General features: G+C 28.3%; 1 protein-coding gene across 18 annotated transcripts in view; it reads right to left on the reverse strand.

The window, feature by feature from the left end:
- Nucleotides 1-9464: 9464 nt before the first annotated feature.
- The window catches only part of LOC107437528 (zinc finger MIZ domain-containing protein 1), a 153289-nt gene continuing 136561 nt past the window's right edge, over nucleotides 9465-26192 (reverse strand). For 9 of the 18 annotated variants that reach the window (XM_016049595.3, XM_043045722.2, XM_043045721.2 and 6 more), the window contains 12 exons: nucleotides 23271-23469; nucleotides 22394-22858; nucleotides 21467-21730; nucleotides 20875-21028; nucleotides 18884-19230; nucleotides 17547-17810; nucleotides 16565-16632; nucleotides 16320-16474; nucleotides 15047-15178; nucleotides 13483-13724; nucleotides 11699-12064; nucleotides 9465-10012 (listed from right to left, as the gene is read on the reverse strand). In XM_016049595.3, coding sequence (XP_015905081.2) covers nucleotides 9815-10012; nucleotides 11699-12064; nucleotides 13483-13724; nucleotides 15047-15178; nucleotides 16320-16474; nucleotides 16565-16632; nucleotides 17547-17810; nucleotides 18884-19230; nucleotides 20875-21028; nucleotides 21467-21730; nucleotides 22394-22858; nucleotides 23271-23469 — 2854 coding nt within the window. In that variant the 3' untranslated portion in view covers nucleotides 9465-9814. The remainder of the gene's footprint in view (nucleotides 10013-11698; nucleotides 12065-13482; nucleotides 13725-15046; nucleotides 15179-16319; nucleotides 16475-16564; nucleotides 16633-17546; nucleotides 17811-18883; nucleotides 19231-20874; nucleotides 21029-21466; nucleotides 21731-22393; nucleotides 22859-23270; nucleotides 23470-26192) is intronic. The other 9 variants (XM_071186688.1, XM_071186685.1, XM_071186686.1 and 6 more) reach the window with 1 other exon arrangement.

Below are 26192 nucleotides of genomic sequence, written 5' to 3' on the forward strand. Positions count from 1 at the left end.
ATTTATTTCTTGCTTTTTTGTTATAGAAGTTCTTTATATATAAGAGAAATGTTATATTGAGAGAAACACTATAATTGAAGACAAAACAAAATCATCATGAATCATGAAAACAAAATCAATCATGAATCATAAAAAATTAATATTTGTCTTTCATATATCACATTCTTTTATAATATATATATACTTAAGGTACAACAGTTGCATAAGACGTCTCCAAAAGGTTAAAAACCACAGAGTTATAAATGACTAAAAAGCAACAGGAAGTTAAAATAAATTTATTTAATCAAGACAATGCAGCAACATATAATCTATTTCAGCAATACAACAACACTTATAGAACTAGGGATATTTAATAACCACAAATGGTACAACTTAATAATTTCTTCAGTTTTTTTTTTTTTTAAATACAGGTAAATATTAAAATAAACAAAAAAAAAAAATATGTAAATATCTTCGTTACCTCAGTCTCGTTATTGTGGACTTAAAATTGACATAACAATAAAAACGTTAATAATCTTAACATAGCAGTAAATTATAGTGAAGTGGATTTATAATACCTTAACACAAGTTAAAATAACTAAAATTTGATTAAAAGATCTAAAGGGTCCCGTCACATTGTGACACATAGCGGACCAAAATTTTAAAAGGCAAGCATTTGAAATAGATTAAAAATTATAACTTATGAAAAAACACTTTTTTTAAAAAAATATATCAAGAGAGAAAAAAAAAAGAGTGCCCAACAAAACTTTGTGATTGAGAATCATTTAATAATTATCACCCATGAGGACACATTAACGCCTAATAGATGCGTGACAATGTAAGTAAAAATACATCGTTCACATAATGAACTTGACATGAACAAAATAAAAAAATCGAACCACTTTATCAGAAGAAACGAAGACCGTGTAAAAATATAACATTTTCTCTTCTGAATCTGGCAATACACGAACAAAGGAGTTATTCAATATTCGATGGAATTATAGCTTATAAAAGTCTCGTCGTCTCGTGCTGCAAAAACCAGGAACTGGGAAACCTTTCAGATAGATGATAGTTTAGGAAAAAGCTTCTTAAGACGGCCAAGGCTCTCCCTGGGAAGTGACGCCAAGAAAGAAGACATAAAATCACTAACTTAATAATCTAAAATACAACTCATGCAGGTAAGTAATATTTCTTTCGCTAACTGATTATGCAAATCGCTTACGAGTCAGAAGAAATCTATTAATTATTAATGTCTAAAGTAGGTCCAAAGTAGTCCAAAAATAGGTCCAATTTAGAATATTAAAGCTCATACAATGAGCCTGCATCATAAATTTAATAAAGCGAATATGAATAAAATAAACAAGATACATTCACAAGCAACAGAACTCATGTATAAGTTATTTATCTTTTTTAAAGTACGTGTCCAAATATAATATCTTTTTTAGAGGTAACCAAATTAAGCCTTTTACTGAATTTTTTATCTATTAATCGCAAAAAAATGCTGAGCTTTTGTAGGGGATTTTAGGTTGTTCATCATACAAACTGTCCCAAATATCAATTTGTGTTAGAGATGTGCGAAGAACAAAAGACGAAAGAACAGCGAAGGTTTATAAATCGTTTAATCGTCTGTCAGAAATAAAAGTATATGTTTCAAACTACTGGGATACGCACCAATATATTAGTAGGGCTGAAATGGTAGACTGGATGTAGAAATCATACAAACTAAACGGATGTAGAAATCACACAAACAAAACGGTAATCGCGAAAATCAATTTGTGTGAGAGACATGCCGCCTGAAAGATCATTGGTTGAAAAGTCATTATCTAAATTTTGATTTGTAAAATATTCATGTTTCTAAAACATTTGATTTTGAGATTCCAGTTAGTTTGCTTATGACTTTTAACGGAAAAATAGCGAAGTTCTATAAAACGTCTAATAAGTCAGTTTCAGTATTAAAAGCATGTTTCTAGTTATTAGGATGGGCATCAAAATATTAGTAAGGCTGAATTGGTTCAGAATGTTACTCTATTTAATCTTCTTTGCTAATTAAATTTTTTTTTAATTGCACAGTAATGTAGAGTTAGTATTTTACATCAAAATGGTAGATTGGTAGAGTAGAATAGTAGGTTGGATTTTACATCAAAAACACCGGTTGTTTTTTATGTAAAATCATACAAACTACATCCTGTAAACCAATTAGTGTAGAAGACGTACCTCTTGAAGGTTTAATAAGAATTCGAAAATCATGGCGTCTCCCAAGAATTAAATTTAATAAGCTTTTTTGAAAAATTTGTAAAAATGTCCCAGCTAGTCCCCCTTTTCTTTACTTAAGGATAAATGTAAACAAAAGATAAATAACGTAATCTGAAAACAACGATCATCAAAATAAAAAGAAATGAAAATAAAGTAAGAAAACCATTACTTAAAATTAATGGACACGTTGCTTTCTTTTTGCAATAAATTAAACGATAAGTGGAATAATAATTAAAAACAACGTTTTCACTGCAATTTGATGGACAAGCGAATTTTTTTTTTTTTTTTTTTAACTTTAAAATGTTTTGAAGTTTATCGGCAACCGGCCATTTCAAAAAAAAATTCGACATCAAAAATACTGAGTTTCGACCTAAAAAAAAAGAACAGTACAGTAAGGACACTAATTTCTATATATAATGAGATGGTTCCGATTATGGAGGAAATACAGTTAATCGCAATGATGGACACACAACTTGGTTTCATACCCATGCATATTTAATATTTTAAGGTGGAATTCCCTCGTGAGGGTGTTATGGAATTTGACGATTTTACAGAGGGTATTTAGACAATCAATGTCAGGACGTATTTCTGCGTGTTTCAGTATTAAATACAGGGTATTGCTTACAAGATTTTTATTTAAGTAAAAGAACGTCATCAAAAAGGGAAAATTTCTACTTCTTGATTTGTCCGAAATATGGAGCCAAATGGTACCAGGGAACTTTTTTAATGATTACTTTTTTCACTAATGATTGTCTATTAACTGTAGGGCTATGATAGCCCTAAAAATTAGGATTCCGGTTCGAAGTATGCTGCGACCCAAGGAGTACTTGCCCGTAAAATCTCTTTCATCGTAAGTCCTGTGGCCGGTCGCTGAGCAGTACAGGGATCAGGAGAAAATTTTCCTTCCCTTCAGATTTATGTCTAAATTGAGGAAGTGTAGGATCTGATCTAGAAATGAGTTGGCCTCCCGGACTTTACTTCAAACTAAATTTACATATTGTTTAGGCCTCACGAATGAGATCCCCTCCGTAGAGGATCAAAATTGTAATGGCACGTGTTCGAACCATCCTCAGGGATGATTCCCACACAGTCACCAATAGCCCATTGTGAGACGTAAATAAAGAACCTACCTACAATTAGCTCTAAAAGTGATAATTTAATTGGAATTTATGAATCCTTGTGGTAGTAAAGATCTTCTGTGTTTTAGAATTAATAAGAGATGACTATTTTAACCGTGTTTAACAGTAGAAAAGACTCGTGTGAGGCATTTTACACTCAAATAAAATCTCAGGCTCTTAATCAATATTTCCATTCTCACTTAGCATCTCGCAAATTTGCGTGCTTAAGTTCAGCGCAGTTACAACATCGCTTTTTTAGGAAGCTAGCGCAGATCTTTCGTACGGTATGAGAGGCTAAAATCTTTTAAATAATGACAAGATAAATGACACCAAACTAAATACAAAACAACAATCTTATCAAAAACAAAATTATTTTATTAAAATTTTATTTCTAAAATCATGAGATTAGCAAGCACTCTAGTTGAGGAGAAGCGAAATTGTTTTTTTTTTCCTTTGCATCCAAGGGTTATGACAAGAACAAGTCCTTGAGATATAGTACATTCAAAGCATTTCTATAGTTGTTCTATACATACCTACATTATGTACAACAGATGAAAGAGATAAGAAAGTTTGGGATAGGGAAGCACACATCAAGAAAAACCAAAGTTTTCTTCTTCCCCCAAAAGACCAAATACACACACAAAAATGCACATTTTACCAATAATGCCTCTGCTTCCTATACAAAATGTTTTGGTCCAAATTTTTTTTTTCCATACCAAATTTTGCCACTTATCTGATAGTTAATATCAAAGGAATACATTGATATGTGGATAGATGTACGAAAAATACATAAGTAGGAGATGAGAAAGAAAAAAACCCTGAGCATAGTTATATTTGTCTGAACTACATCAATGATGCACGTTTGATGAATTGATTGAAGTATATTTAAGAGCCTACACTTCTCAATTAAATTGGTAATAAGCAAAATAACAAAAATAAATTTTTTAATTACAAATGAAATTTTTTAAATTTAAACTATATTTTCTGAAATTTATGATAGTTCATTAATGCCCAATTCCATTAATCCACCAATGCCCAAAGTTTTCAAATAGTACAATTTATATTAATATAGACTGAAAATACATAACAAAATTTGAAATACTAAAAATTAAATACTCTTTTCTTAACATTGCAAAAAAAAAAGAAAAAAAAAAGAAAGAAAGAGAGTTTAGAGTCATTCTTAAAAACAGCTAAAAGCTGTACAAAGCAGCTCAATACCTATGGCCTGTTAAAATTAAAAAATAAATAAATTAAGAAATGTACTTTAAATTTATATAGAAAAAAAAAGGAGTTCTTACAAGTTAATAATGCTTTACAAGTTAAAAACAAACAATACTGTGGGCACCAATGGAAAAATTAAAATTTTTTCTTCATAAAAACTTTTTTGCTTATTAAAAAATTTCATAAGCAGATAATAAAGATTTAAAATTACTAAAATGTCTTTTCCACCCACAACAGGTTTAAACATTTCTTTAAAAAAAATTCTACTATATTATCTATTTCTCATTTTTTAAATTACACAAAAAAAAAGCAACTACACATAATCTGCTCTTACGTTAAAAAACTTACACATGGAAAATTAAAACGAGCGTATCTATTTCATCAATTACTACACAAGTGTGCAAGAAAGAATTTGAAAGTGCCAGCAAAAAATATATAAAATAAAGCATAGCACCTCTTTTTGTGCGACTTAGTGTGCGTGATTATGTTTGTTTCTTTCATAATTACTATTTTGACAATAGGTAGGTAATAAAACTGTAGCAAAACAATGTTAAGGCAATTGATACATCGATATATATACAGTTAAGAGTTTTATTTTTCCCAGCCAACCAGAAATAAAGAGTAGGGACACAAAATTATAAAATAAATCCAGTAGAACTGTGATTATCAAACACCCCATCTGATGCCATCCATACTTATTCATTACTCACTTATTCATATACTTGAAAATTACAATACACAAAAAAAAAAAAAAAAANCTACTTGAATAAAATATAGCTCAAAAAACAAATCAACAACAGTCAAGAAGTTAACTTATTCTGGTTAGACAAACAGCAAGCATTGCTCTCTAAAATACTAAATACAAATTACAACATGTAATTAAGTAACTCGAATTGAAAGTTTGATGGGCAATTTCAACACTGCAAAAAACCAGCAGTTTACAATTTGCATATATATCTTCCCTTATTGAAACAGCATTGAATCCCGAAAAATTTTGCATGCGCTATTTTAAAATTAGTTATATTACAATATTTTCGTGTTCCCCAACAAATGCAATTTAAAGACAAGTTACCCTAATGGTTTCTTTAATGACTGTAGCTATTACCAGAGTTGACGGAAAATATAATTGAGTACAGTAATCAAGAACAGACATAAATTATAATTTTTTTATCGACACAAATTATAATTTTTGTAAAGGAAAATTAAAATTTCGATAACTAGTAATCATAACTACTTATTATCAACATTACAAGCAACATAGAATCATAATTAGAAGTAAATCATTACATATAATCAAATATATCTTGCCCAACTCTGATCTGCTTTATGGGATTCAGCTCATAGTTTAATGTTTCGACTCCTCAACAAAGTACCTCTGATTGTACAATTTCCTAGACTCAGAGATGTAAGATTATTAGAGTTCTACTGTAATCTAAAATATATCTTTTACAATATTAAATCTCATAAAACAATATAACATAAGAATAAAACCACTCATTTTTTAAAAAAAAATTATATATTAATCTACATTTATTTACTGGTAACTGGGACTTCAAAAACTCTTACAAAGCATTTGATATCAGAAAAATACAACTTATTTAAAATAACAAATTAAAAGGTAAAGGGGGGCGGGCATGCAGTATCAGCAAGGTTGAAAATAGGTTTTCACAGTAAAAAATCAAGGATTTTGAAACACTTTGCCTGAACTTTCTAAACTCTTCTAATTTACAATACTTTTCTGTACATCAGATAAGTGGCAAAAACCTTTCCCTCCTCCAATAATAAAATGAACTATTCATTCACAGTATATAATACAGAAATACTTACAATACAGATATTAAGTACAGTTCTAGGATTGTCAAAATTAAGTGTGTATAAATTTGTTCTTATTTTTAGTTCTCACTTTCAAAAAATATACATTAAGTAAAGGCATGATGCAATCAAAACACTTTGATTTAATTATCTAACTTATGTAAAAATGATTTTAATTTAACATTCATATACATTTTTATTCAAATCAATGAACTTTAAAATTTTATTTTTATTATTATATTTCTCTTCCTGATGATATTTTCCTGAATTTCATTATTATTAGAACAATCAAAACACTTTGAATGATTTTTTTTAAAAACTTGTGTTAATATACAGTTACATTAAAATCATCAAATTTAAAAGTTGTTTTTTGATGATATAACTTAAAATTTTACTGTGAGTACAAATAAATGTATAAAAAATTATGAAAACATATTGAATTTGTGACTAACATTAAAACTGAAACAGATAAAAATTCTTTTAACATAAAACAATAGCCTAATTTTATACTCAAACAAAGTTAAAATGAGTTTGAAAAAAAAAAATGTGATATCTTGTAGACAAAAATTTTCATTTTTATATCAAATTTTTTTTAAGCTTCATTGTAAGTTTTGTACAATATAGAATATTTAAAAATCCAATTCTAAAAATTTGCATCGCTATTACGCAGTTTAAATTATAGTAATGAGGAATNTCATCATATAATATTTTCTATTTTTTTTTTACAATTATAAATTAATGAAGTCACATAGTGAATATTAAATTTTGATAAATCAAATTTAACACCTAATTTAGTAAAATTAAAAAATGGAGCAATGAGAAAGTATTTCACAAAATAAATCTTTGTGAAATAATCAGAATTATTTCACTATATAAAATTTAAATAGAAAATGGTTGCTTTTGAAACTAGTAAATTTGACAAATAAATTTTTATGTTCTGTGATAGCAAATTAAATTTTCAAGGTATCATAATAGATTAATATCAAATGAATCATTTAATGTTAACAAATAATTATTTCTCTAAGCTAAACATATAATGACAGAAGAGTAATAACTCAATTTTAAAATAACTTTAGAAGTTACATTGTATTCCTTTTCAGTTAAGATAAGCCATGAAAAGGCAACTAAAAACTTTTTTTCTCTTCAGTATTTGCATAAATTTAGTAATATTTATTTAAAAAAAATTTGTGTTTTCTACAAGCTTTGAGAAGCATTTTAAAAATGGATGTTTTGATTTGGATGAATTATTTTAAAAAAATCTAAAAGCCATAGGAATACACAATGAATGAGGTTTTATACATATGTCTCACCTATAGCAATTTATTGCTGCACAAATAATATACTTACATGTGCTTTTTGCTATTTTAAGAAAGTGCAAGTAGCCATCAGAATAGCATAAAAACGCAAAAACAATTCTCACTACCAGCAGATAGATTCTGAGAACCAAATCGTTATTTTTTTGATTCTGAGTTGTAAATGTACATACAATAAATATTCACATGAAGAGGAAAAACATATTCACATGGCAGTAAACACACATATGCTTGTATATGTGTAAAGAACATTTTAAAATACAGCTAGTTTTCTTCGCCTAAACTCAGAGATGACAGGGATGCCAATCTTAAGAAATTATTTAATTGATTAAAAACAAATATTTTTTCAAAATATTATTTCAGTTTTAAAATTATCTTAACAAGTTTCAAATGAATTTGCATATTCATAGATTGCATGCAAATTCAATTTAATATTAATTTTATTGATACAGTTTACATTTAGTTTCGTTATTTGATAATATTATTTTGAATTAACTTAGCCAAAAGAAATATTTAAATAATTTGAATGGATAATTGAATTTCTTTATTCTATAACAAAAATTATTGTGAATCGTTATAATTTCTAATTCAAATTTAATTCATTAATAATACAGTTCAAATTTTGTTATTCAATGACAAAATTACTTCGAATAAGCATACAAAGAAAAAACTTGTTATGCTTGCGCAAACTTGAAACTCAAAAGAGTAAATTCTTTAATATCTGCATTACAAACTTGTTACAGTTGTAGTGAAAACTTTTAATAATCATTAGCACAGATTCAAGAATAGATAGATTAAAAAAAATCAACTTTAACAATTGGAACTAAGGAATAATGAGAAATTCAATAAAATTAATCAGGTGATTACTTTAGAATTAATCAGTTGATTCACTCAGTAAAAATATATTAAATAACATGATCCACAACATTATTTAAATTAAATCTCAATATGTGTGTGTAAAGATATTTGATAAAGCAATTATTTTTTATCAAAAACATTAGTCAAATCACGGCTAATCAGACAGAATAACTTAAAAGATTTTTAATTAATTAGAAAAATTACTGTTATAAATCTATGTTTGGTACACAGAAATTTTAAGCATAAATGCATATTAAAAGTTTTATTAGACTGAATTATTATTAAATTAGCATGTATGCAGGACATGGAATTGTCATCAACCCCTTCCTTCTCGCTCTCGTGAGGTTTCGCCCTCTATTTGTCGCTCCCGTGAAATTTCCGGGCTGGAGTGTTCAGTAGTAACCCGCCAATAAGAATAATGCGAATTCATTTCGTTTGCCTGTAAAAGATTTTATTTCTCATTTTACACACCAAATGGCAGTACCAGGATAATTTTAAGATAATTGTAGATAATTTATTTTAAACTAGATGTCAGCACTAATCAAATATGTGTATTTAGAAAAATAGGCACTTTTATGACCGTTTTTTTAAAATTAACAAATTGTTAAGAAGTTAAATATAATTTTTAAGTCTTGAAATGAATTAAAATGTGTTCTGAAACAGTTGGCATCCCTGAAAACATGCTGAATAGTAGTACAGCTGCCTACGTAATTAGTGAAACTCTCTATAAGCAGAACAAAAATAAGCATCTCTTTCTCATAATTTTTTCAGGCTATGACTGTCCCACTAAGAAAATCTCCAACAATTAATTACAGTTGAAAGCAACAATGAAGAACTTTTATGGGTACTGAGTCATTGCGCTAAGGAATAATTCTTGTACAATATTTCATTTACAATAGCTTAGCATCACTTTCTTTTTTATTTTTTTTGGCAAGTACAACAATAATTAGTGTCCAATGACAACATGTGCTACTAAATAACTCCTATAAAGATCACAAGGAGCCAAATACTGTTTTAAATAGTCAGTCTCTCAAAAAAAAAAAATGAATTTACAAATCAATGTTACAATATTTTCATTTGTTTTGTTCCACTTTCGTTCATTATAATACAAATACTCTATGTATGAGTTGATGAGGGGATTTAAAATAACAGTTTCATAGAGAAGTCTTTTTCACAAGGGTTTTAAGTTATCACTGGCCTAAGATGAATAGGTCATAGTTCTGTACATATATAAAGAGGGTTCTTTGACAACAGTTTGTCTTAGCACTGGTTTTCAAAGAACGCAAGTAGTTCATCACTATTACTGCTAGCAGACGAGGTAGTGACGTTATTGGTGGAGGTTGCAAGAGTTGAACTAGCCGCTGACCCGACACAATTGCTGCTTCCGGTCGTTGGAACCAAATCAGGTGGATCTAAGTATGAAAGCAGCTCCATTGGATCAACACTCTCAGGTAATAACTGAAAAATAAATATAGAAATATTTAAGCAAACTTTTAAAACTACGTATTATCTTGTATATATCAAGATAATAGAACTTATAATATCTTGATTTTTAAGTCCAAAAAGGGTAGTTAGTTTATTTATGCAGGATTATCATAAGCACCGAGAAAACAAATTTTCAGGCTCATGTCATTGAATTTCACTTATATCAGAGGTGATTGAGCTCCAGAAAGAAATCCAGATTTCCAGATTTCTCCCTAACCCTGATTGGGAAGTTTCCGGAAATCCTAGATCCAGAAGTTTCAAGAAATCATCGATCACATTTATGTATAAAAATTCATCCTGCATATTTTATTTAAAAATATTAGAACTAGAATTTATGCTTGACATCTTTCATTTGTAAATATATTTTCTGGTAGAATAATAAATGTGATTAGACATAAAAGTAAACTTATACATAATTATTCATGATATAATTTAATGTTTTGAAAATATCTATGATTTAAATTTATAAAGACATTAATTTTTTGAAATGCGTCATTGATGATTTTACTCAAGAAATTTTCCGGACTTTTGTGTTGACTCACAATCACCCCTGCTTATATTTACTACTAAGTACATAAACTTTATTAGTCATTTTTAAATTCTGCTCATTAATATATATAAAACATATTACAAAGCACTTTCATTTGTTATTGAAGTGGAATATAAACAATGTGGTAAATATTTGTAGTCAAAATATTGTTTTCCTAATACTAAAGATTTACTTTAGGTTAGGAGGTTTAGGAGAAGGTTTACTTTATATTTAATTTTTAAACAAAAACAGAACTTTCAGGGGGTCAACTTATACACTGGTAATGAAGTCGAACATTTGGTGACCATGAAAAAATAATGCATTATAATATAAATCAATGCATTAGAATTATAAATATATGTATTTGAATAATTCCGTTAAATTCAACCATTTAAAACTAATTTTAATATGTTAAATATGATTAATTATTATTTCTTTTACACATTAAGGTTTTTTTTTAGAAATAATATTTAAAATTATGCCCAGAAAAAAATAAAATTAACAGTGCCGACATATAAATCCCGCTCTGCAATAGATTCAATGGAAACTTTCATAGGTTTAATAATTGTTTTTGTCTTTTAACTTTATAAATTTTTATGGTCGAATTTTTTAGTGGTCGATTTACACACTACGATATATGGTATTGAAGAAGTTGTTCCCACGTATCTATTCAAGAAAGAAAACTCATCTAACTGAAGCTGGGTGGGTTTTGAGCTACCACCAGTGTGTTAATGATGTATTGCTTATTAAAAGAAAAACTTTCGGCATAATTTGTGAAGATTGACATTGGAGGATCAGAACAAATACATAGAGATTTATGGTTAACAGAAAGAATCGAATACTGTTACAAACATCAATATTAAAAAAAAAAAAAAAAATCCAATGGTTTGGACACATCGTAAGATTGAACTTGGAAAGTAATGTCAAAAAGTTATTGGACAGAAAACCAGGCAGGTCAAGTTTTAGAATTAGAGGGTAAAAAAATATTGCAGAGGACCTAAAATTACCACCTACTACAAGAAAAATGGAACCAGCAGAAAAGTATGTTCCGAAATCTTAAAGGAGGCTTAGGACTCTAGAAGGACCTTAGTGCCAGAATGTTGATGATGATATCAAAATAATTTACTTACATTAAGACCCTCTTGACCTTGACCTTCACCGTTGATTACAGCAGCAGGGTCAAAGTTAAGGTCGCTGAGGTCTGGAGCATGAGACAATGAAGAGTGTTCTCCGTTTGAGGAATTGTGGGATGTGTTTTGGCTAGAGGCATCGTTCCCGCTCTGAGAAGAGACTGGAGGGACACTGGGAGGTCCGCCTGGTGTATGAGGTGTGTGTGGAGTATGAGGGGTGTGAGGACCATGTTGCATGATTGACTGGCTCTGAGATGAAGGTGTGGCTGGTTGTGACTGATGAGGTGTACTTGTCCTCGGGACAGATGTTGGAGGATGGCGAAGAGATGAATTCGTTTGGTCATGAAGGTTAGGAGGTCCCATTTGCTGAGGGAGAAAAAAAAGAATTGATTGCAATCAACACTTTTTGAGAAAGCATGAAAAATGTTCAAAAAGGTGGATAGAGTATAGTTTGTGCTATGTAGGATGAAGTAAAAAAAAATGTGAAGGTACTGAAATGAATATACTATAGTTTCAGTTCTAGCATAGAACAAACAAGTATGGATTTTGAAACTATAGTATCTTTATTTCTGTACTTTACTCACATTCTTTTTTCCCCCGTTCTAGCATGAGTTAGATAATAACCTACAATTATTATATAAAAATAACTAAAAATAACCATTACATTAGTAGAAACTTTACAGCATGGCAGTAAATTATTATGATGAGCTGAAAAAATCTTTTTACTTCTAAGTTTTAGAAAACTCTAACATTTAAAACATTATTTAGGTTGAGATGCAAACTCACAAATCAAAACTGAAAATTGATCTACAAGGGAAAAAGTATTCAAACTACAAAAATTTCACTTATTAATTACAAAATAATTTAAATGAAAAAATTGTGACGATGAACACTACAGATTTTCTATCTGCCTAGCATGATTAAATATATAGTTAGAATAAAATGTTAAAAAATAAGTAGGGAAAAACACTGCCACACATTTTATAACACTTTTTCAGTTGTTTAACTGTAACTTCCAATTGTTTGTTTGAATTAAACAGAAACATTCCAAATTCATCAATATGCTGAAAACATCAACATAGATTACTTTTCTTAAAACTCAAAATGTTAATTTCAGCAACTTTTGTAACAAAACATGAATTTAAAACAAACTGATAAAGGAATTAAAAAATAAATAAAAGTAAAAAGAAATGCAAAGTTTTGCCATTTAATTGGTAAATAATTTGTAACTCGATTAAAACACTAAAAATACAAGATTCAAAATATTTTTATAGCTTAAATATAAAACATATAGACTAATAATAGTTAAAAATACTAAAGCCAAAAAATTAAAGCATGTGCTAGCAGAACTTGATTCTCCTGTTTAGCACAAACTAATACACATATATGCCAGTTGCCAAAGCATATTACATAATGTTAATATAATATTGGGAATTTCTACTTCAAATGGTTATTACGAACTGGGGAACTCAGTTGGAGAATATGTTAAGTAACATTTTAATGAATTTGAGAAAATTTTCTTAACTGTGTACAGTTAAGCTAATCTATTTAAAAAGCTAACTTTTTTATTATGAAGTTCTGACCTTAATACTGATTGTATAAATCAGAAAATTATTGAGTTTTTAAAATGTCACTTAACAGGTTCTTTGATTAAGCTTTTTAAATAAGAATGAAAGGTAAAATAAAATGATTGAAGTTATTGTATACAAATTATTGTTAATATAGAGAGTTGGTTAGTTTAAGTTATCTCGCAGACAAATATCAAAAATAATGTATTTATTTACCTCTCTACATATTGAATCTAGCACAGATAAGAAGCTAGTACTGCTGCCTACCTGCTCATGGTGTATTATTGTTTTTTCTATTGCAGCTATGGGATTAAGTGATTCCACACTTTCAGTCAAATGGGAGAGGGGGCTGCTGAAGTCTGATGCCTGGGATTGGAAATCAAACCCACCCGTTGAATTGCCATAGCCCATACCATTGGACATCATGGGACCATTGCTCACGGGGCCATTAGACAAAGCTAAATATAGAAGGGAAAAAATTAGTTTAATACCAAATTGACAAAACTTCTTGAATACATGAAAACAATCAAAATGAGGCATAAAAAGTTTTAGATAAATAAGTTTGAAAGTGTTTTTAAGTGCATTAGAATAAAAATTAAGACAACAAATAAACAGAAATAAATTTTGAACAGTTAAATGCGTGTACAAATACAAACGTTAATGTTAATTACGAAATTAAATTAAAAAAAGTAATTTTCATACACAAAACATTTTTTACTGTTTTAAAACCAAAACTTCATCAATCAAAACCAAAAATTCACAGCTATATTTCCCATTGTTTTAAGCTGTAGTAACAGTTATTTTATTGTACAATTCCAAGTCATTGACTACAACATATCTAAACATTTTCTTTAAGTAGATAAATATTTAGGGAGCGAAAAGAAAAATTGTTACTATAAATTTACACAAATGTAAATACAATTCTAAGTTTTTAAAACACTATAACTTATTTTGTGTAAGCAAATATTTTCACTTTACCTATACACATAATATCAAATTTAGAATTTTTAGAAATTTAGAAAATTTAGTTTGCATTCAAGGGGGAAATAAATACAAAAATAATATGTTTTAGAAACTTAAAGTAATAACAAAAACAGCAATTTTAATATTAGTACAGTACAGAACCCGTTATCCGGAAATCAGAAAACCGGAAAACCAAAAAACCGGAACGAAATTCGATAAATTTTCCAGCTATTTTTAAAAAAAATTTTTTTTTCCTCATAAGAATTTAGGATTTTGCGTTCTTTTTTGAAAGATCTTTACCTTACCATCATTTTAGAAATAATCATTAGTGTATTACTCCATCGTTTTTTCTTCTTTTTAAGATTATTTCCAAAAAAAAATTTTTTTAGTTGGGTTTAACATTAAAAAAAACGGCTTTTTGTAGCGATTCAGAAAACCGGAAAAATCAGTTATCCGGAATAGCTATGATCCCGATCGTTCCGGATAATCGGTTCCCTACTGTAATTACAAGCAAATTTGTCAACCTGGGTACTTAAAGGAAATAAATTGCACTTCTAAATATGCGTTACAAACATAGTATTTTTAATTTAATACTGCTAAAACCTAATTAATTCAAATAACAAATACATTTATAGTGTATGTATGCACATAATCCTTTACTTCCTCTTTAAAATTTTATATTTATTACTTATGCTACTTGGAATATTTCATAAATATTTTTATTATTAATTTATTTTTATATAAAACTATGTATTTCTTTTTCATACTACATTTGATGAGAGTAAAATTTAAAATAGATCAAATTTTTGTTACTTACATTGCATGTCTGGTGGAGGAAGGGCTTGATAAGGGGAGAGTCCCTGGCCCATCTCCCACGAATGAGTTGTAGGCAGTGTCATACTACTGGGGGACATGGCTTTGAAACGTTTCGCAGCAGAACACATATCAGCTGAAATAAATAATTATTTTTTCAACACAAATAATGAGTAAAAAAATAATAAAATTTTATTTATTTGATTATTTTTAACTTATTTTTAAATAATTCTTTCAAATAAGCAGATACAGTTGAATTTTTTAAATTCAAAGACAAATGGGAATCCCAAAAATTTTTAAATCAACCACAATTTTGATTAATATGAAATTATTACATTATATAAAAAAAATACTGTTTAGTTGAACGCATAACAATAAATAAAAACCTATTAGAAATGTACCTAATTTTAATAGCAATTTGATGATAGGATTATATGCATTAATAACACACTGTATTTAACTTAAACATATTTTAAATAAGGTATGATTATATATAAATATAAAAATATAAATAAGAAAGAAAAAAAGAGAACTGTTTTACTTTTAGCAGTAGAATTTTATGTAATGAATTCAAATTCTAACAACTCAAATCCTAAAAAAATATTCATTCTTAAAACTACACCATATTACAATAGAGAAGCTTGTAACATTTTGATAATATTTAATAAATATTTATGTAAATATAAAAACTTTCTTAAATTCCTAGGTTTAAAAACATGTCACAGCTAAATGTAAATATATAACATCTATTAATTTTACAAAACCTTTATACTAGCTAATTTAAACTAAAAATTTTAGTTTTGAAAACAATTATAAAATTTTGAAACATTTTACAGTTTATTTTGCTAAAACATGTTGCGAAATTACTAAACATGTACTTCCATTTTGTTCCTCAATTACCTCTTTTAGAATTATTCTTTCATTAAGTCACACCCTTATTTAAAATTCAAAAAGATAATTTAGTTTAATTACATCTTTAATTCAAAGTGTTTGAAATAAATAAACAAAGAAAAATGAATTCAATTACAATGTTTTTGAGTATTTATGATATGAATAATTAATTAGATTTTAAAAATTAATTATCATATTAACTATATTTATAACGGGCTTTCATAAATGCAGGTCAGATATACTGAAAGGCCAGATAATATCAAAACATAACACAAATGCATTAATATTAACATAATGATGTATTATCACAAAAAAGTGTATGAATAATAAGAAACCTCTTTTTTTCACTTTTAAAACTGTTATAGTAAATATGAATCAAAACAAACCTCCGTCATGTTCTTCCTTAATAGCTTTCATAGGTACAGGTTTCCAACTAGCAGTTGAATCAATGGTCACTTCCTCTACATCAGTATTTGCAAGATTTGTAACAATACCCCAGATATATTGATCTACTTCCAAACCTTCCAAAAGTGCTGGTTTACTATTAAAAAAAAAAAAGATTTTAATCTAAAAATTCTAGGAAAAAAGAATTTTCTTCAACATTAACACTTGATATTAAAGACCAACTTACTTGCACACTGGGCACCTCCAAGCCCCCCTCTCACTATTTAGTTGAAGGTAAGATTCCAAATCGAAACCCTACAAAAGAAATAATTAAACGCTTTTTAATATTTACGCTGGAAAATATATATCTGAATAGAAAAATACACATAAATATATTTTTTTTCCGTGACTGAAATTATAAATTCTTCAGAAATATTTTTAATTTAGCTTCCCAGAAGTTTTTAAGCTTATAAAGTCTAGATTCTGATAATTTTGTCACGAGAATATTAGAGAAAAATCAGTTTTGAATAAGGTAAATTTTACTTTAAAATTTTTATAAAATAGATTTTCTTTCAGCTTGTATAAACAGGTATAAATGAATAAGCAACAATTCCTCTAACTATCAAAAATGTTAAGAACCAGTAAAAAAATTTTAAAAAAATCGCTGCATAAAAATTATTGTAATTTTTATGTTTCATATATTATTTTGAAGTGTATTATTACTTCATAATTGGAAAACAGAACTTTTCAGCTATGTGTTTCATTCAAAAATTAACAGTTAAGTTCATACAATTAATTTTCTAACAATTCTGCCATGCAGATAAAAAAATTAATAAAAATTTATTACAAATGAAGTATTTAAAAAATAATTACTTTATCTTAACGGCAATGGTTTTTTACATTTTTTGTGAATACAGATATAAATAAATAACAATACTACTGACTATCAAAAATGTTTAAAATTCAGAAATTATTTGTTTAAAATTCAGAAAACACGTTTCATAATAAATAATTAAAAATAAATATTTGACACTAAAAGGAACTCTACAAAAATTGAACATCAAATAAAATTAAAACAAGGCACTCTTAAAGGAGCACTTTTTCATTATTCAATAATGACAGTTTACCATTCAATAATGACAGTTTATCGTAATGACATTATTCATCAGAAAGAGAAATTTTTATTCAGAGATACCGATTATAACAAGAAGAAATATACATATACAAACCTGTATATGTTTACACTCCTGCCCTCGAGCTGGTAAAGTAATTCTTTTAAATGTGATTGGACATTTTAGAGAAACTTTAATGGCAGTCTGTTCCACTCCGTCTTCTCCATTTAGTGCACTGTTAGCCGACTGGGCAACACTTGTGAAATTCCTTTTGATTTTATTGACACACAGTTCAGCAGGTAATAACCTCTTCCGTAGCAAACCTTGTAGTACTGACCTTACTGTCGGTCTGTGGACCAGTTGTAACAAGAACAAGTGAGACTACAAGAAAAAAACACTTTACTTAGTAATGCAATCGAGAAAGAGTAATAATACATAATTTTCTAAAAATGGGGGGAAGAGGAATAAGGAACTGGAAAAGTTTTTACTAATTTCAGTGAGAGCGGAAGTATCTCAAGAGCGGTGAGGTCTCTCCCTCCCTTACAGTGACATAACTGGCGTTAGGGCGAAAGCCCATGCGGGAGCCGTAGAGAAGAATAGTGATGTATGCATGCACATATCAGTAATATACAGGTTCCAATTATCTGAACCACACAAAATGGCGTAGCAAAATGTATTAATATATTGATTTTCAAAATCAAGCATGATTGATGCACTAAACTTCTTTAATTTAGAGTAAGATTTAACGAAAACTGTTTATAAATTGTAAATATAAATGCATATCAAATAGTAAAACAATTTTTACCAATGTAATAGAGTAAGTATAATTAAATTTAACAGCAAATAAATTGTTCAAACATCTGAATATTGCTAAAAAAATATTTAACAGAACAAATAAAAAATATTTAAAAAAAAAACTTCCAATAAGATAAGAATTTGAAAATCCGAAAATATTAACATTAATTTAATCATAGCTCGTTCAAAAAATATCAACCAATTGAGCATTTGGGTAAGATGGCTGAGAAATTTCTCTTTAAAGACAACTCTCATTAAACAGCGAGAACAGGTTTTTCTTCAGGAAAAACAGGGGGAGGAGCTTTGCAAAGGCTCAGTCAGTTAGTTTAGTAAAAATATGAAATTATACTGAATATAGTATTTCATTTAATATTAATTATAACCCACAGTTTAAAAATTTAGTTTAATTAGTTTGGAAAATGTAACATGCATACATTTCTTTTAAACATAATTACATGAAAGAAAGAGAAAAAAAAAAGATATAAATTATTTAAAAATAAATTGAAATCAACTATGTTAATGACAAATAATAGCTAAAGATAAAAACTGAAATATTACATTTAAAATAAATTATACAATAAATACATTTAGAAATGAATCAAAATGGATTGCTGTTTTTAGATGTTACAAGCCATATACAAAAAACAGGTGACACTTACACAACAGCAAGCTGTAACTGTAATTTGAATGGTGTTTCTACCCGGTTGACACACTTCTTTTAGATACAAAGGCTTGTGTGATGTTTTGTTCTCACCCCTGTCTATGCATAGGGGTGTTGCATTTACAGATACTTGCACAGAAGCTGGCCAATTTGTATTCATCTGTCTGTCCTCATGGTGAAAACACTTCAGCTGCAGTTCTAGATCATTTCGATACATAAGGGTTTGATGTACAGAGGGTTTTAACTGGAAAGCGTGATTGCTCACAGCAAGGTTGTGCTCCAGTCGGAAAGGAGATAAGATGATGCCGTCACGGACAGGGAAAGTCAATCGCAGTTCATCGTCTTCTAGAAAAATGAAATAAAATAAAATATTAAAATTGTAGAACAAGCCATAAAAAGTTACATTTTAACTTGGACTCTTAATACCAATAATGCAATTCTAGAATTTTAATACCACATTATGAAGAATATTATTTTATTATTCAGTGCTCAAACATGTGATACTTATCCATTAGTTTGATAGACCGTAACTTGGCAAAAAGCACAGGTGCCATGCAGTTATTTATTTGACCCTAATGGATTTTCATTCTTTTATTTTAGTTCACACAAATAAAATGTAACATATAAAAAAAAACATAATGAAATAATGTTAGTTGAGACTACCCTTTTTTATACTTAAAATTTTTGGTGACCATTTCCGCACAGTGATTTTAATGTAGTATTAGTTGACCATTTTCTTAGTTTTCCGCATGTTTAAAAAATAAATGAAATAATGAATTTACTTATATACTAATGAGTGCCCCTGTAGCAGAATTTTTTCGAGCTATCTGCGACTAATCTCTCCAGCACAAATATCTTTCTGCAAGATGCTTTTAATTAAAACAAACATGTATGTTACTAATTGAAAGTAACAAACACGCTGAGTTTACAAAAAAAGACTATAACTTTTTTAAATTGAATAAGTAATAATCTTTAATTTTAATATTAGGGATGATATTCTCGCATTTTGTTGGGTGAAAAACGCACAAATTATTTGTGCGATTTTCCAAATTATAAAATTTTGTAAATAATCATCACAATAAAAAAAGTAATTAACAATCATGAAATCCACATGGTCCCCATGGCTGAAAAAAAGATCGATGACGAAATCACGCGAATCGGACTCCTTAAACGTGTTTCCAGATTAGGTTGGTGTAAATACTAATATCGTATAAAAAATCGGATTTAAAAACTATGGAGAAATCAGTAACAATAACAGTCAAAAATTCGATAGAATTATAGCCGTAAAAAGTACTCAAATGCACGATTTGAATTTTCCATATTGATTGAAATATATAGGGATATTTAAAATACGTGTGAAAATCGATATCAATAACTGCCGAAAATACAATCGAAAAATTACATCGATTTCCGATACTATCGGCGTAAATTGAGGGTGTCAAAAAGTGATTATCTAAATGCATGATTCAAATATGTGTAAATTTTTGTTGAAAGGAAAACAGAATTTTTTTTACTTTTCTAAAGAAAATTTTTTCTGCAAGAACTCTGTAACGTTCTGCGACAATGTCGCCGTGTCGCTGATATTCTGCCATGGGGATGAGTGCTTTATTAAGTCTTTATTAGATTGATTCTTCGTACAATGAAATAAAACATTAAAAAAAAAAAAAAAAAAAAAAACAAGCAGAGGAACCATTTATTATTATTTTTTAAAATTATAACACCTAATTGCCAATTTTGTAATTAGGATTAATTTTGTGCTGTGTATCAATTAACAGGCATAGATGGATTACATAATTTTAACCATATTTAACAATTTAAATACATGATTTTATAACATTTAGTCACCAGAATTATAAAATAACAAGATGAAATAGTCCACAGTTTCCTTAAAAATTATATATTCAGGCACTTTAGATTAAAAAATGCTTTACAAATTCTGCTCAATACATTAACCATAAATTAACAAAAGGAAAATATTGAAGTACATACTCCCATGTGTAGGTAACGGTGCAACTCCTTTCAACTCTGGAAAAGTGGGCTTTAGATCAGGATTAGGAGATAAATAAGGAGGTATTCCAGAAGCTGGAGTTAGAGGTGGTGTAGGATTTCCCGGAATAGGAGATTGTTGGTAATTCATATTTCGCTAAAGAAACATAATATATTAAGTTGTAGAGAAGGAAGTAAACAATTTTTTCATTCATAAACTAATTATTACTGAAGGAGGTAATGTGATTAATACAAATTGATGAAGTACATTAATTTTTTTTTATAATAAAAATATTCAAATAAATAAAACATAATAGGAGAATCCATAGAGCAGCCTTTTTTTTATCTACCTCTTAACAAGAAAGATCTAAAAGAAGAGACACGAGAGTAACTCATGTCTCTTTATTTCATATGATTTTATTTCATATGATTATATCAAGCAAATATATTAACTTTACATTAATTAATTTTTATTACTGCNTTGGCTAATGAGTAAAATTAATAATTTAAAGCTTTTTTTTTAAAAAAAAAATTAATAATTCTTACTATTCTAATTAATTTATGAATCTGATTTTTTTCAAATTTGCCAACTTACTTGCATAGTTTGCATATTCTGTTGGTTGTATTGTGGAGCACCATATTGTTGTTCATATGCAGGAGCTTGGTGTGGAGGTGTACCGTTCATCTGGTTTTGATGATAGTACTGACCCCCTCCTTGATTTACATAAGGATTGGATTGAGGCCTTATTGAAGGCCGCATTTGTTGTTGTGCGAGGTAGTTAGGATTAGTCATTGCAGATTGCTGTACACTGGAGTTATACTGTTGCTGCTTAAACTGATTTGTGGGACCAACAGGATACTGAAAAAGATTTAAAAAATTAGTTTTATTTATTAGAAAGTTCAAATAATATTTGAAGATAATAGATAAATGATCACTTATCTGATCTGTACTTAAATAATTATTAAATTACATATTGATCACTTATAACTAACTATACAAAACAAATTACTAGCAGAAATTATAAGCTAGTTCTAAGTGGAAAAAAAATTGGCTTTTTCAAGAATTGAAAGGAGAAAATTTTATTTCAATGTCTGCTTTAAATAATGTTAAGTTATACATGAAAGATTAACAAAATTTTAATTAAATAACTTTATTAGAACTAAATACTTTAGATCAAGGAGAATGTTATTGTCTGATTACATAATTATACAAATAAAATACTTAAAATTACAGTATAAGATCAGCGAAGCCACACCATTATGTAAATAATATCAAAAGTATATTTAAATATATTTCTTTTATAATTGCATAGTAAGCATTCAAATTATCTCAAATTTATAATAATTTGGTTGCGTCAATCAAGTAGGATGCAAGAGATCAAGTTTGCTATCAATTGTTTGTTTTGAAATCATCCTAGTTCTAGAATTTACAATGATTAATAGAACTCCACTGAAAATAAAACAGCTAAATATGTTACAAATTAACAACACATCACAAATGTACACAAGCTATTTAATTTACCTGATTTGTGTTAAATCCGTGCTGAGCACTTCCACCATAATGTTGCATACTAGCCGGACCATACTGCTGCACCATAGGATTGTACTGTGACGGCCTCTTCTGAGCCATATGTTGCTGTGGTGTAGGGTATGGAGCTACCCTATTCCTGGTTTGAGGCATCATTCCCGGAGAACTACCACCATACATAGGACCATGTGTAGGCTGCACAGTACTACCAACACCACCCATTGATTTGTTCATAGCACTAGTGTTCATTCCCATAGGCCCATTTACGGACATTGGGGACATAGAGTTCGACATGTTCATCATAGTATTGTTCATATGATTGGTCATGCTATTTAAAGAGTTTCCCATAGGATTTCCCATACCGGCATTCATACCATTGTTCATAGGTTGATGTGTTGGCATACGTTGATGATTTGGCATATAACTACCCTGGTACGGAGAATTTTGCATTGCTGGAACCTGTAATAGACATTTTAAATATTAATAGTATGTAAGATGTTAACATGCTGACCAAGAAAAGAAAATGAATAATAAATTAAATAATGAGAGTAAACATACAGATTTTGAATTATGAGGAGAGAGGGAAGATATCAGATCAAGACATCAATCTTAGATATCAATCTTTCAAGATATCAATCTTAAGTTCTCATATGACCTGACATAAACCACATTATTTATTAAAATCATTAGGAAATTTTTTAGTCAAAAATTGTAATTTTTATAGGAGGAATAAACAAAAAAGTTATTGTAAGTAGTACTTTTATAAGTTTTGACTAGGTAAATTTTTGTGGCCTAAAAAGTTCAGTTTTCAATTTTATTCATAAGAAATAATATGATAAATGATAAAAAAAAGTGATAAAATTTTCTCTACCTGCCCATACTGATTGTTAACAGTAGGTCCTTGCCTTTCTTGCAAAGCTACAACACTAGCAGTTGCGGTGGCGGTAGCAGTCGCAGCCGCTGCCACAACAGCGGTGTTCAGGGATGCTTGAAATTCATTTCCAGGAGTGTGACCAGCATTTGGCATGGAACCTGGCATGCCACTAGACATTTGAGGAGTTGGTCCATACCTATAAACAATATTTAAAGATTGTTATTTGAAATAACAGGATATCTGTTTTGAATATTAATTATTTAACAGCTAATGTAACAAACTTTAATTTTTTCCCCAATATTAGACAATTTACAAAGAGCATTAAATCACAGTTTAACTTTTTTGTTTAATTTTGATATTTAGAAATGTTTAATATAATTAAAAAACTTAAATTATAAACTAATTAACATCATAAAGGCACACACGTTTTATTGGATTTAAATTAGAAGAACAAAGTTTCAAATTTGATGAGTAAATCCCAATTGATTAGCATTTCAAATTCATTAGAATACAGCAACTGGGATTTAAAAAAATGCAAAAACTTCCTTTATAAGTATTTACGTTAGTTTATTGTGTTGCTTCAATTTTGTGATGTTGTAAAATTTATTAAATTAATTGTAATTAAATTTTTAATCAATTTTGCAATATTAATTCTCAATTCTGTAATTACCCACCAAACATTATAGCTCAGTGAGGAAGTTGGATTTTTTCTGTGTACTCATTTAAAAATACATACAGATCTTAATTTATCCTAAGTAGTAAATAACATTAATTATAAAACCTGCATGTATTTATTTTTGAATGAGTTCGTATGTGTATGCATTTAGTTTTAAAAGCATTTTTTTCTCCTGTATTTCGAATTCGAAAAGTTGCCCGAAAACAGTTTGAAGCGCAAGCCATATAATTTACGATTCCCCCCCCCTCCTGAATGCATTTTATCCAGTTAATAATGGACAAAATCCATACTATATGACGTTAATACGACACTTTAGGAAGTAAACCTACCACATACGTTAAGTACTATTACGGGGGCTTTTCTTAAAAATATTGTGTGAGGAAAAATCATAACAATCAATTTCTTTAAAAAATAATGTGCTGATATTTATAAATTATCAGTATTCATTGAGCAGAATAATTCAGGTTTTATTTAATTTTTTTTACAAGCTTAACTGTCATGTTTTTATTATTAATAAATTAAAAAAAAAGGGAAACCATAAAAGGCAAAACACTTTTTCTCTTTTTAAATTATATCCAAAAATTGAATGTAGTTGCTCTTTAAATTTTCAGTTCAATGAAAATAGTAATACGCAATGAATGAAAATAGGATTGGGTCTGCAAGGAATCACCCTGAAAGTTATGTAGACTGATTTCAGAAAAAGAAATATAAAAGTGCACCTTCAGAACAGGAAGAAAACAGTGGGGACTTTATTCTACTAAAGACGTAAACAAGAGTGCGAAGTTGCAACACATGTTTTACTTCATCGCGCAGTCTCCTTGTCTAGACTGCTACAGCAGACAATCTTGCCACAAAATTCGAATATATGATCACAGGATATAATACATTGAAATTGTTCTGGTCGATCCCTAACGATCGATTCATTCAGTTTCTAACAAGTTGAAAGAAAACAGACTTAAAAACAAATAATTCCTTTTCGCAGTAAGAAACACGCGGTGCATTCTCGTCATTCTACAATTACGTAGGAAAAAAAACGGACATTATTTATATCTTCATGTCAAACGATGTTTAGAGATTTAAAATATCACTTATAACTACTAGAGTTGTTTTATTTGTAACTAAAATGGGGCGATATATAGCAAAAATCGATATTTTTTACTATCACAATAACGATGTTTTAAAATATATTTTCCCTAAAAGCTAGGATCGCTACAGCTAAAAATCAAAATTACAATAATATTGTGATTAGTATCGAATACGATAAAATATTGCAACAATTATCGGCAATATATAACATAACTTGTAACTGAATCATAACAAGCTTTAGAAATTCACTGATAAATTTACTTTGTAATTATGTAACCCAAATGTTTTGCTAGAACTCAGCAATGAATCGTAAAATATCAATCTTAGTATCGTGAAAATGATATTTTGCAGAGTACACCCACTATAAATCGTGAATATTTTGTATTACGATAAATCTAGAACATACGATAATATCACGATCATTTTCAACAACGATTAATAGCGATGAATCGCAAAATAAAAAGTCTATTACCGCTCAGAAAAATGTTTACAACAATAAATATCATCAAAAGGATGATGGTTTTGTAACTATCCTAAAAAGTATCAAGCCAGTACCAGAATTGATTCTTTAATGGAATAAACACATTTACTAAAAAAAGTAAGCTTTATTTGTCACGAAGAGAAATATATCTTTAAAAAAAATCGAAATAAAAATGGAATGGAAATAAATTGGCATAGTTTTTCTAAAGATTATTCTTTAATTACGAGGACACTGGACCTTTAATTTTAAATATATATATATATATATTCTAGGTCTTTAAATACGAAGTTTCTTACAAAAGATAGTGGAAATTTGGTAAGAAATGTAATTATTTAAATTAGTAGTTAAAAAATTTATTTGCTTACAAATTAGTTTTTTTTTTAAACAAATGTTACTTGAAATTATTTTAAAATAAAAATATTTTTTTCATAAAACTTGATTTTTCTTCTTCTTTTATTTAAACTTATAATTTTTAAATAAATTGATAATTTTTCTAAGCCCTATTTCTGAGCAAATTTTTTAAAAAATTTACTTTTAAAAATTTCAGTGTAAGAGATTTATTTACTTATGCAACTATAAGAAAAAGCATTTAAATACATAATTTAGTATTTTTTTTTAACTAAGTACATTAAGTATCTTGTATGTGCATAGTTAAATGCAAAAAAAAAAAAAAAAA

Source organism: Parasteatoda tepidariorum, chromosome 10 (genome assembly GCF_043381705.1).
Source record: "Parasteatoda tepidariorum isolate YZ-2023 chromosome 10, CAS_Ptep_4.0, whole genome shotgun sequence".
NCBI classification, from domain to species: Eukaryota; Metazoa; Arthropoda; class Arachnida; order Araneae; family Theridiidae; genus Parasteatoda; species Parasteatoda tepidariorum.